Genomic DNA, 13,102 nt, shown 5'->3' on the forward strand with positions numbered 1-13,102 from the left:
ACTCTCAATAAGGTCGGCTATTGCTTGGGGATACACAGCCTTTTCTCAAAAAATACTCATATCTTGTTCACGCTGTTCTGGGAGGACCACAGACCCTTAAAAGGTTTTCTCTCTGCTATAAATTTACTTTAAAAAACAAACATATGTTTCCTAAGAGGAAAATTGACTGGGAGATGCCAAAGGCAAAGGAAACGATGACATGCAGAAGATTCAAAATGAAATGACGACACATTTCTAGAACTCTGGGAGTTGTCTCAGACCGCCCCCCCCCCCCCCGGGGCTGAACCCACCCCTGACGTTTCTGTATTGTTTTTAAAGGGGACATTGCTGTAAGCCTCAAATAATTTTAACAACTGCAGTTTCTATGTTCACAGCTTTTACATCCTTCAGAGTAATTACATGTAATTATCCTCCTAATTGACTCAAAATTTTTAGATAGCTTGTTCCCAAAACATTTGCTAATAAAATTTTAAAATTTTGGAGTTACTGTAAATGACTCCACGGTGTCCCCTTTGCTTACCCGGAGCCTCCCCTGTTGTTCCTCCACACAGGACGGACAGGGCGGATCGATCAGAAACAGTTCTACTGGCCGTGACACCTGCCACTTGGTCTCACAGAGGTCACATTGTTTGATATACAATGGTATCAATTCAACAGGTAACTTTTATTTTTAAAAAAAGGGCTCAGTGAAACTGCGCTAGATGGGGTTGTACTTTCAAAGGCAACCAGAGGTCACCAGTGTTTGCGAGCTGTGGACTTTCTAGTATCTAGAAATGATGCCAATAAAAATGATAATATGTGCTGAGCACAATGCCGCCCTACTCTGGGATGTGCGAAGGCCAAAGGCCATTTGAAACACCAAGGGGAAAACTGATTAAAGCCAAGAATGCTGCTCATTATGTAAACAGTGCTTCCTGCTGGGGAAAAAAAAGCTTTTCTTTGGCACACAATTCCTTTAACTCTGATGGTCTAAATTGCTGGAGAGCATAAAATATTTAACAAAAGGAATAATAAATAATAACGTCTTGACAAATTCCATTTCTAAGTGCATCACGCAAGTCTTAACCTAATATTTGATTCATTTTAAAAACTTAAACAAGCCCTGTCAGTAAGCATATCGTTATCTGCAATAATATACATAAATAATTATGCTAAAATTTTTCATTTTCTGAAAATACAGTAGGTTAATTTCTCTGTATCTCTTGATCTATTTTCAAGGAATCTGAAATTTTATTTTTCCCTTTGAGCAAAGAAACTCAATTTTCCATGGAAAAATTATAATTTCATGAACACTTACCTGAAAAAGTCCAGTTTTATTGAAGAAAGTAAACTGTACTCTTTTAACTAACACAGAATCTTCTTGACTTAAATTCTCAAGTAAGTTTGGAGGCAACATTACAGAAGCCAATGGATCCATCTGTTCACTCGCAAAATCCATCTGTCACACACGGAGACATATTGGTCAAGGAATCACAATTCAATCGCGATGACAACTTTATTCCACGTGCTGACGATGGCAGAGGAACCACCACGAGCATCGACTGGGCTGGGACCCAGCTTCCCTTTGCCTCTGAGGCAGGCACTGCCCTCCTGGGTGAATCCCCAACAGACAAAAGCATGGCCCCCATCATGGCTCAGGGTGAATTTTCCCCCATCGTCTGAGTTTAGTTTTACATGTGTGGCAAAAGACAAAAAGCACTGAGTTTAACCAAGGCAAGCTGAAATCTACAAATGAGTTAACACGTCCAAGTATAAGAATTAGATTTACCCTCAACAGATTTTGAGCCTTTCTCAGAATACAGTGAAAAATAACTACAACAACAACAATAAAAGAAGACTAAAGGGCTGGCGCTGTGGCCTAGTGGTTAAGTTTAGCATGCTCCACTTTGGCAGCCTGGGATCGGGTCCCTGGCACAGACCTGGCACTGCTTCTTGGTGGACATGCTGTGGCGGCAACCCACATACAAAACAGAGGAAGACTGGCACAGATGTTAGCTCAGGGTGAATTTTCTTCAGCATAAATAAAAAAAAAAGACTGGCGTCAATTTGCCTAACTGCCGAGAATGCGCATCTCCACACAGGGGAAACAGCTGAAGTTCTACACACACTCCGGGATGTCATCATTCTGACCCCAAACATCAGGCCAAACAGTGTTTTCCTGCAAATGGACTTGGAATGAGACCGAGGCTGACTGAGTTTTTACCCTTAAAATTTGAAGCGGAATGATCCAAAGGGGCCCCTGGTCTAAAGCAGGAAAAAAGTTCTTCCTTATAGCCAGATGTTTTTATATTTCATCTTGGTTTGTGCCCTAGTTAAGAAGTATTACATGCTGCATGTGTGTTCTCCGTGTCAAGAACAATGCTGAATCCTTTCACCTACCTGCATGGCTAACACTGTCTAACACACAGCAGGAACCTGAAAATTACTTGCTGAAGTGTCACTTGAACAGGCCAGAGAGGCTCTCCATCAATCCGGCCCCAGCTTTCTTGTCCAGCCTCCCCATCCCTGCCATTCCCAGTCTTCCACATCATTGGTTCTCAAAGTATGGTCCTCAGACCAGCAATATCTGCAATACCTGGGAACTTGTTAAAAGTACAAATTCTGAGGATCTACCCAGGACCTACTAAATCAGAATCTCTGGGGATGGGACCCAGCAATCTGCTTGACGAGTCCTCAAGGTGATTAGAATGCACAGGTTGAGAATCTGGCAAAGAGCATCCACCATGTTTCTTCCCACTTTGGGCCCTTAATAAAGCTCTTTCTTCTGACTGAGCTGATCCCCACCCCCAATCTCAACAGGGAGGCCCCGACTCACGCCTGGGCACTCAGCTCCACCATCACCTCTTGTGGAAGGTAGGCTGAGCCAGCTGTCACCCAGGTTCTGAGAGCACACCTCCTGTGCACGCCCATACGCCTTATGCCATTGCTACTGCTAACCTTAGCCAACGGTCGACCTGCCTGCCACCCGTCAGACCAAGACCTCCTTGAAGGAGCAACTAGCAGGTGATCAGAAAGTTTTTATTTGTCTAGTTAATTACAATGAAAGGAACCACTGGCTTGTTACCTGGAAATAGGATTCATTATTGCTTGGAAGACCAATGCTAAAATTCGAAATTTCATTGGTCCCTGGGGACAGGGATGACACTCCAAGAGCCAAATTCCGCGTTGTGATATTCACATGTGATGTGCTGCTTAGGTCTATCTTGAAGGCCAATTCATCAATTGTTTTTAAAGCTCTAAATAAATGACAAATACCACTGTTAAGTAACACGTTTTAGGCACTGCAGATACATGATTTGCTGCAGGGTGAAATACAAACCAAATAAAATTGTCTTTAAATTTTCTGATCTTAACAAGAATACCCACAAAATTACCCCAAACCACAATATCAGTTAAAACACAAGATCATAGCAATGAATATACTCTCAAGAGAAATATATATTTTCCTTAAAATCAATAAACATCCTAAACAAATATTGTTTTCACTTATCTTAGCCTTCTTTTCCTCACATGAAAAATACCCTTCCTACTTCATAAATGCATGAAAATCAAAGGAAATAATGTAACAAAAGTATTTTTTGAACTGTAAGACACTGTAAAAACAAGTTTACAATTATGTAGATAAGGTAAGGTAGAGAATACATATTAACAAAAATAAAAGTTCCATTGAAGAAATTTGGTTGAAAGAAAGGAAATACAAAGAGAGAATTAAATATCTGAATATTCACACATTAAATGAAATAATTGGGTACCAAGTGAATTGTGTATAAATAGGTACATCTCACCTGCCCCAAGAATTTTATTCCAGAAGTCACAGAGCTGTGGCAGTTCTGTGCTACGGTCCACAGGATAGTGACTTATAGAGACCAAGTCATGCCTAAAAGATGTGAGTTAAATGTTTCCTAAGTGTCTCCTTTGCAAGCAAAAAGAAGTGTCATAAACTAATATATATAATAGTTTGTCTTTTGAATTAACCCCAGTTAACATTTTTAGACGAAAAAATGAAATATGGATTATGTTTTTCTGGGACTATTTATAGATCTAATCAGATGGAAAATGTTAATCAATTTGTAAATTTTATTTCTCAAAAAAAAATAGAGGGGCTGGCTCCGTGGCCGAGTGGTTAAGTTCGCACACTGCGCTGCGGCGGCCTAGGGTTTGGATCCTGGGCGCGGACATGGCACCGCTTGTCAGGCCATGTTGAAGCAGCGTCCCACATCCCACAACTAGAAGGACCTGCAACTAAGATATACAACTATGTACGGGGGGTGGGTTGAGGAGATAAAGCAGAAAAAAAAAATAGAGAATTTTGAAGTTTGTTTTGTGAACGATCTTGGGAAATATCAATGTATCTTCTAGAGGTTTAAATTATGAAAGCTGGGCACCAAGCATTCAGATATGTGAGAAATTACATAACAACACATGAATCCAATAAATTTTACTCTCTAGAAGAAAACAAATACTTACTCAGAAGAAGACTCGAGCAAGTCACTGTCTGGACTGGTTAAGATATTAGAAAATATATTCATTAAAGTCGAGCCAAGCGTTATATCAATGTTTTCTTCTTTATTTACAATCCTCCTGACCTGTTCCACAATGCTGGTGATATTGGCTGAGTTTAAGGTCTGCCCATCACCAGTTAAATTTAAAATCTGATTGGCAACTTCATTTGCCTCCTCTAAAAAAAAAGGCAGAAGAAACAACATACAAAGTTTTACCTATGTATTTTGGGAATTTCTAGGAATCTAAAACATAGTGTGATATTTCACTTCATGCTTGAAGCAACAAACTGGGTTTCCTGTGTGTAGCCCCTTATCACAGTCTTCACAGGGCAATAATATTTCTTTACTCACAGAGACTAACCTCTCTTTAGTAAGATATAAATTGTGCAACTTAGGTAAATAACTTGGAGGGGCAAATATTCACATATAGTTCTAAGAGAAATGCCCCCAGAATCGATGAATAAGTGTATATTTGCTGTTTAAAAATAATATGAAACTATAAAACATTTATACAGATATCAACTTATATATTATTTTTGTCTTCTCTGAAATCTTCTTAGTCTTTTTAATCTTTTTCAGAATGAACAGAACAGAAAAACAGAATGAGGAAAAAGAGCATTTTCTCCCTTACATGAAACAACTATTTGCCAGCTTTTAATAATACAATAGTATCTTATAGCAGAAGAACATGTCTGCAGAGATGAAAATCATGCAGCATAAGGTCATTGCATTTGTCTTTGAGAACTGAAGAAAAACCGCTCACTTACTTGAACAATTGGAGAGGTCAGGGGTCCCCCAGTAGGCTGAAGAGGTGCTGTTAGGGGCAGGATGACTGTGAAACAAAGATATTTCAAATATTTGGCATAAATGACATTACAACTTACAAAACTAGTTAAAAATAACTTTTAGAATTTGCTTCGATATCTAGGTAAGCTTCATTTGACAATAAAACTGTAAGACATGGAAATAAAACTCATGTTAAGAAATTCTTATTGGAAAAAAATCAGGTGCATGCATCACGGAAACAAAACACTAGCAAGAGCCTGTATCCTAACAAGGGTACATCAGGTCACACGAGTCGAGTACTGCTTTAAGCACTTTCTAGATAAAATCTGATTTTGACTTCATATAACTCTATAAAGTAGATTATAATTCACATTTTATAGATAAGGAAACAGACTCCGATAAGTCAAAGAATTTCCCCAGGTCTCACAGCCAGGGAGAATTAGAAGCCACATTTCAACCCAAGTCAGCAAGTCTCTAACATGCCCTGCTTTCCGCCCTGCGACCTGCCAAACACAGCAGGAAGCTCAAAATGTTTCTACTCGGGCAGTTTTTGTTTCTGAATTCCCCCACCAGAAAACTCGAACTGGGGGCAGGCTGGAGGGTGAAGGACTGGATTGGACTTGCTACTGGGTGAATCCTCTGTAATCTGCCTGTCTCTGAGGCTTCTGTGAAGCATGCAGGGAAACTCTATACCCCGAGAGGCTCCACTAGCTGCTGCCTTAACCTGGATCCTGTCTTTATTCTCTCTTTCCACCTCCGCCCCCTCCAACAGCAACAACCAGTCCAAACTGTTCAGAAGTCTTGGAATTTCAGATGCCTGTTCCAAGGCTGTGAGCTGGCTCAGTTTATCCAATTACAAGGTACTTTGCTTGAGAGCCCTGCTCTGGTTTCCAAATTTCTCTCTTTCTTTGGAGAAGGCTAAATGAGCATGTTGCTTGAAGTGAAAAGGTTTTTCTTGGGAATCCCCCTGCCTCCTCTCTACCCTCCCTGGAGTGTATGATTTAGACATACACCAAGATTCCCACCCTTCTTCCCAATCCACACGCAATGCACTGGAACTACTGTGAGGCATGCGTAACCCTGGGAAGGCAGACACCGTGGAGATTTCCTGGCAAGAGTCAATCAAAGTGTTACCATGTCCGTGAGGCATAAAACCCCTGCTTCTCTAGACAGGGATGCTTGTATTCCGAAGGGGAGATGGTCGGCCACTGATAGCCTTTGGGGTTCTCCTCACCAGCACATATACCTATGTGAAAACAAGAACCAACATGAGAAATAGTCATCTAATTTTTCAAATGAGACGTGCAAGATGAAAGCAAAATGACAATGTTGGTAATTTGGTATTTAATTCATGTACTACCAAAATACTGGCTTTTTATGTTTGGAATTTGTAAAAATTTAGAAATTAGGAAAAATAAACATCCAATACATTTCAGGCACAAAAATTATTACATCTTACAAAACCATCAAATAAAAACACACACTTACGCGATTATAAACATGAAACACACTATCATTCTAATATAAATCGTTAGCAGATAAAATTAGTAAAAGAAAGGTTTATTCAAAATTTAAACACTAACATAAAATGAAAACAGTCCTGAAAAACTCAAAATAGAATTTGATCTTTTTTCAAAGAGGAAAGTCTATAAAATGATGCACCAATAGTGTCGTCATTGAGTTGTGAGCACATTTTATGGAAAATTTTCCAGCTGCTGTGGTTTGCTGAGAGAACGGCAGGAAGACACCTGTGGGCCAGCACCACCGCCTCACACACACACCTTCATCCACAAATCATCCCACCCGGTGTGTCCACACTCTCGGGGCAGGCATCTTGACACAAAGGACTCAGATTTCACATTTGCAAAAATAACAAAATACAAGCAATATATCATTAATAACAACAAAATCTTGTATTTCAGTACTGAAAAACAGCAAGGTTTACCAGACTACTGGGAACCAGCATTGTAGTCCCCAATTGAGCATTTAAATAACTTTCCCATCAATATTCTGAGCCTTAAAATTGTCAGGGTTTGGTCTTTTTTTTTTTTTCAATTCGTAGAAACTTGTCTTCACACGTCCACTTGCAGAAAAACAATAAAGCGCAGAATTTAAATTAAGTGGTATAAATTTCATGTCGAAGGACGCAGAGAGCGCTGTTCTGGGATTCCTCAGCCTCTGAGCACAGAGGTGGCTGGTCCTCACAGGGCTCCCCAGGTATAAACTAGCACTCCTCAGGGTGCTTTATGGAGACTCCTAAGTCTGAAAGGGTAGCATCTGCACTCTCCCATCCCAAGGAGCCCTGTTTGTTAATAAGCGAGCGTTTCCCACAGAGACTCAGAAACTGCTGAGGATGGGGATGATGGTGATTTGCATCCGTCCACCTCTCTGAGTTCTCCATAACTGTGTATGGTGACATATCAGAGATGGGTGGCTCCTCACGGCAGCGAAGATGCCTGCTTCCTGATCACACTGTGACTCTGGCCTCAGCTGAAATCACCCGCTTCCCCCACTTCACCCTCCTGCGTGCGTCTAAGGAAAAGTGTCAAAGTTCTCTTCTCTTTTGATCTCTACTAATGTACCTAATCAATATAACTGTAATCATATAACAACCTTAGAACAATAACCTTCCTTTTTGTTGTCCATATATTTTTTTTTTTTTTAAAGATTTTATTTTTTTCCTTTTTCTCCCCAAAGCCCCCCGGTACGTAGTTGTGTATTCTTCGTTGTGGGTTCCTCTAGTTGTGGCATGTGGGACGCTGCCTCAGCGTGGTCTGACGAGCAGTGCCATGTCCGCGCCCAGGATTCGAACCGATGAAACACTGGGCCGCCTGCAGCGGAGCGCACGAACTTAACCACTCAGCCACGGGGCCAGCCCCTTGTTGTCCATATTTTTGATCATCTACTTTTCTAAAATATTCCCGTAAAGCCTCATCCATTTATTTATCCGAGTACGTAAGTGCCGGGGAACGTGCTGGGTGCTGGAGGAAGTGGGACGTGAGGATGGGAAAGAAAAATAAGATGTGTTCTCAAGCCAGAGGAAATCCTGTTTAAAGAAAATATATATAAGAACGCAAATACGTCCAGTCAGAGACAACGTTCTTCCAACGTGTATGGTGTTCCAGGCATCTGGAGAGCAAGGAGTGGAGGCTCACAGGTGGTGATAACTATTTATACATGATGCTATCAGGAAAGGCTTCCTAGAGGAGGTGACTGTGGGCTGTGTTTAAAACCACGCAGGTGACAAGCAGGTGGATGGTGAGAGGAGAGCAGAGCGGTGTGGGCAGGCACAGCAAGGAGGCAGAGGGGAACCCATGTGTCTGAGGAAGGGATAGCAAGACCACATCTGTGGTGGAAGCTGAGGACGTGAATGCTGTCTGGGCAAGAACTGAATCTAGGTCGCGAATGGCTCCCAGATTTCTGGCCTGTGCCTGTGAAGACAGTGGTATGATTAACAGAGATAGTGAACATAAGAGAAAGGAATGTCTTACAATAACAAATTGCCTTTTATACTCTTTTATACACTTTTACCCCATTAGAGTTCCCATAAGCACATATAAATTCTCTGTTTCTAAAGTTGAAGTCAATTCTGGTCAAGGTTATCCTGGCATTTTGCCCATATTCTTGATATTTTCGTAATATGTCCCTAAAATAGAGTATAAACTCTCATGTGCCTTTTTCATTCCTTTAGATTCACAGGTCTTGAGCCAACATCCTTCATGGTAATCATGTCACCCATTTGTTACAATGTCACCAATATGATGAACTTCACCCTCAGGAAAAATAAGCAAACAACATACATAGGAAGAATATTTTCGTTGTTGTTTCCATTAAACCTGAATATGTAGCCGTGTAAAATACATATTATAAAAAAATTCAGGGTACTCACCCAGCTGCCTCACATTCACCGTGTACAGCCTCAACCCCTCGTCCAGGGACTCGTTGTTTCTTAAGAGCTTCTGCTGAATGACTTCTCCTTCTAAACTGGGGTTGTTGGTTGCATTGTAAATTAGAAGTGCCCAAATCACGAACCTAGGAAAACATTTTAAATAGAATTGTTGTTGGGGTTGTTGACTGGTTGGCTGGTGGAAAAACAGAACATTTGGATATGGTAGTAAGAGGGATGAAGATAAAGTGTTGAGACTGAAGAAACAGGCCAAGGCACTCACAGACGTCTGGTGCTGCATAAATTATGATGCCAAAAATACTTCAGTATGAGTAGATTTTATAGGATATTGCAAGAATACTTCTATCATATCACCTCATTTCTTTCAGAAATGTTTTAACTAATATTTTATAGCATACATGCAAGAAAGGGCCATACTTGTGGTTAATTATATATTGTTTCTTTATAGCCAACATAAAGTTTCTTAGAAAAATTAAATTTCAACTAAACTGATCATCTGACCTCTGAAATTGAGTGTTACTGTTAACAAATATCTTACAATTTCTCCAGAATTGTGACAAATGGTTTTCCATCACCATGAAGCATTTGCGAGTACTTTGTATGATGAAAAGTTACAAAATAAGTACTCAAAATATACTCGGTGATTGGCCAGCATATTGTCGAAGCAGTTCACAGACTATCTGACCTTGAATGTTTTCACAAAGAAAACATCTCTATGAGAAGCACGGAAGTTTCCTACAGGCACCACCGAAACTCTCGGCTCTACACTTTGAAGTGACATAATTTTCAGTTCCACTGTAATCACAGCTAGAGTCAACAGCACAAATCAAAGCCATCACTTTAACACTGAAGTAAAATTAAATGACATCGTTTTGTCAGGTAGAGGGGAAAATTTTTCCTTCATATGTGAAAGCTCTGGGTTTGCAACAAAACTTTCATTGTCTTCATATTCTGAGGAGAAACGAACAATATGACATAAGATAAAGCATTATATTATCAATATCAGTTTCTGTCCACATGATAAAGTCAAAGCAGTAGCATTGTTTCTGAAATCACTACAAAGTACTCAGTAGAGAGGCAAGGCATATTTTATTTATGAAACCCTGTGGATATCAATAAAAACGAAATAGTCAGATGATTAATATATTTGTGGTGGTAAAAAAAAAAAAGAAGCGAAATATTTGCTACTCAAGGTTAGGTGAAATTAAAGAACAGCTCTACTTTTTCCCTAATACCTGTGCTAATCTCAAGGATAGAGGGCTCTGATGTTGTCATAATTCACTCTGAAAAGCTACTTATCTCTAAATGACCTACTGATTCACACATGTTCATACATAAGCCATATTTCAGGATGAGACAAACACAGATGTGAGTATAATGGTGACTTGTGGTATCTTAATACTTTTTAACACAGCCTATGAAAAAGTATCCTGATTAAATTATTGTTGAAAGATAAGCTTTGCTCCTCCAGTTCCTGAGAACTTACAGGTGGGAAAGTGACCTTTCACTTCTCCTGAACACTGAGAACATAATTAGCACAATGTATTGTGGATGACATTGAATACCCAAATTCAGCAATTCAAGAATGACCACGCACTTTCACAGGCCTTATCTGTGTTGTTTTCCTCTCCCATCCTGAAAACTGAAACTCTCTTATGCTTCTACAAAGTCAAGGTCTCTCTGTTGTTGCCATCAATCATTCTTTATTTGAATAAACCAGTCTCTGTGGCTTTGGTTTCCTGTCTGTCTAGGTGACAGAGTATGATAGCATTATCTGAAGCTGTGGTCCATGTTATGATCAAATTGAAAGGAAAAGTTTGGAACAAAGTATTTTACACACTCTTATAAAAGTAGTAGATTGTGGTTTTGAGAAAAACTATGAGACTTACTAAAGGTTTGTTATTGAGCAACGAAAGCAGTAGAGAGCAGCAAAAAGTGAGGGGGAAAGACTATGAGAATAAATTTTAAAACAATGCCCAGAGTTCATACCAAAGAAAAACTAAATGTGTGGTTTTCCCATATACACTGTCTTAGTTCACTCTCTGCAGAATTTTCTGTGAACTTACCCATTGGTTTGACTGAGAGGAAACTGAGATGGCATTGAATTTAAACATCCTTCAAGCAGGAGTTTCTGAGGTCCTGACGCACACTAATGACAGCTGATTTCAGTGCTGTCAGGTAGTAAAAGAACTCAGTACATAAACTGAAAAGGACGACGCTGACCTTCTGAACAGGGTCTGCCATGGTGATATCCCAAACTAGAAATGACCCAATTGCTAACCAGTGTCCAGCAAAGGCACCCAGGCTGCTGTGGACCCTTTACTCAAAGCTTACTGTAATCCAGCAGGAATGGTTGGAGAAGAAATCATTTGGTTAAATGGAGGAGAAAAGTCCTGTCACCATCAAGAAAACAGTATTAAAATACTTCAGATGACAAAGGAAAAGGAACAAGGTCAGAAAATAAAAACAACTTTCCCTGATCAGATAGCTCAATCCAGTATGTTGAATATACACAGAAATGATAAGTTTCAAATATAACTTTAAAAACATTTATTTTGCTAATGTTGAACAGCAAAAGGAAAAAGTAAGACGAAAACTCTCTGGTCAACTCTCACATGAAATTTTATTTCTATCTTCTAGTACAAATATGTCACCTGAAAAGAAGTATAGTCCATCATTATGGTTGTAAATTCACATCGATTCAGTCAATTGAAAATGAGCAAGACTTATACGAACTTTTGCTTTTCCACTAATCTTATTCTTCATTCTAAGGAAATGCAATACACTACTGGAACACAAGTAAATTTATTTCATTTAGGAGTTTGGTTGTTTTTCATTATACAGCACTCTGAACAGCTAGCCTTTATATGCCAACTCATTATATATGGTGCACATATCCATTAAAGTATCTGTCTGCTTAAGTCATGATCTTGATCTAAATTTTAAAATGGAGACTTCAGAAAATTAGCTGGTGGCTTTGAATGCTGAAAATATTTTGGCACCTATTACCCATATTATTAAATACTATAGTACATAAGTACCTTACTTAAAACAAAGCTACAGCTTTTTAACTTTTTCTTTGAAGGTCTTTTTGATATTTCAAATAACAGGTAATGGGTTTTCATAAACTCGAAATACTAAAAACAATAACTCATCCGTTTTAAATGTTCTACTTCTGAATTATTTTTCATCAGATGTACATTTCTACCCAATCTGCTACAGTACAGTTTTAACCACAAGGAAAAAAATAGTGTGCACTAGTGCTAAAGAAATAATTTCAATGTGCTACCTGACTAAAACATTTCTCTCCTAGCTCATTATTTCATTTCTCTACCAGATAGTCAAAACAGAGAGCATGAGAAAGGGTGCTCCCCTGTCTGTAAGATTTTGTCAGCGTTACCTTTGATCAATCACAAGGCTTCTCTTGACTTTAATCTTGTCCTCTCCCGTGCTCAGGTGAAAACTACAAATACAAATACATAGATTCATTATCAACCGCGTCTGCTGCATCATCAACAACAAAATTTGAGGAGGTGACAGAAAGAGGCAGAATGGACATTCTAAGCCAGCACTTCCAAACGAGTGTTCTGAGGATCTAGTTCCTTCCTGCGCCTGCGACCAAACGCTCAACAGTCAAACAAGCCCCGCAGCTGGGTGCCTCGCTCTGCGTTCCAGGTTCACTACGCGTGTCAATGCATTAGAGTCCGAGAGGCTCTGAGGTATAGACATTTGCTACAGTTTCTTTAACAACGTACTTCCTGACTCGTCAGACCACTTGATCCCCCTTTCTGTGTTAAGTTATTACATCTCTTGGGTTCACAGGATATATGTTTAGTGTTCATGAAACACACTTTAGAAAATTTATTTAAGTATAAAACTGTGAAAACAAGGTGCAGAGGAGGATATA

General features: G+C 39.5%; 1 protein-coding gene across 12 annotated transcripts in view; it reads right to left on the reverse strand.

Moving 5' to 3' along the window:
* Positions 1-13,102, reverse strand: part of ADGRG6 (adhesion G protein-coupled receptor G6) — a 133,006-nt gene that overhangs the window by 33,218 nt on the left and 86,686 nt on the right. For all 12 annotated transcript variants that reach the window (XM_001502710.7, XM_070256523.1, XM_005608218.4 and 9 more), the window contains 7 exons: positions 12,596-12,658; positions 9,178-9,320; positions 6,423-6,534; positions 5,270-5,334; positions 4,468-4,678; positions 3,065-3,236; positions 1,298-1,438 (listed from right to left, as the gene is read on the reverse strand). In XM_001502710.7, the coding sequence (XP_001502760.3) occupies positions 1,298-1,438; positions 3,065-3,236; positions 4,468-4,678; positions 5,270-5,334; positions 6,423-6,534; positions 9,178-9,320; positions 12,596-12,658 (907 nt within the window). The remainder of the gene's footprint in view (positions 1-1,297; positions 1,439-3,064; positions 3,237-4,467; positions 4,679-5,269; positions 5,335-6,422; positions 6,535-9,177; positions 9,321-12,595; positions 12,659-13,102) is intronic.

Source organism: Equus caballus, chromosome 31 (assembly GCF_041296265.1).
Source record: "Equus caballus isolate H_3958 breed thoroughbred chromosome 31, TB-T2T, whole genome shotgun sequence".
Taxonomy (NCBI): Eukaryota; Metazoa; Chordata; class Mammalia; order Perissodactyla; family Equidae; genus Equus; species Equus caballus.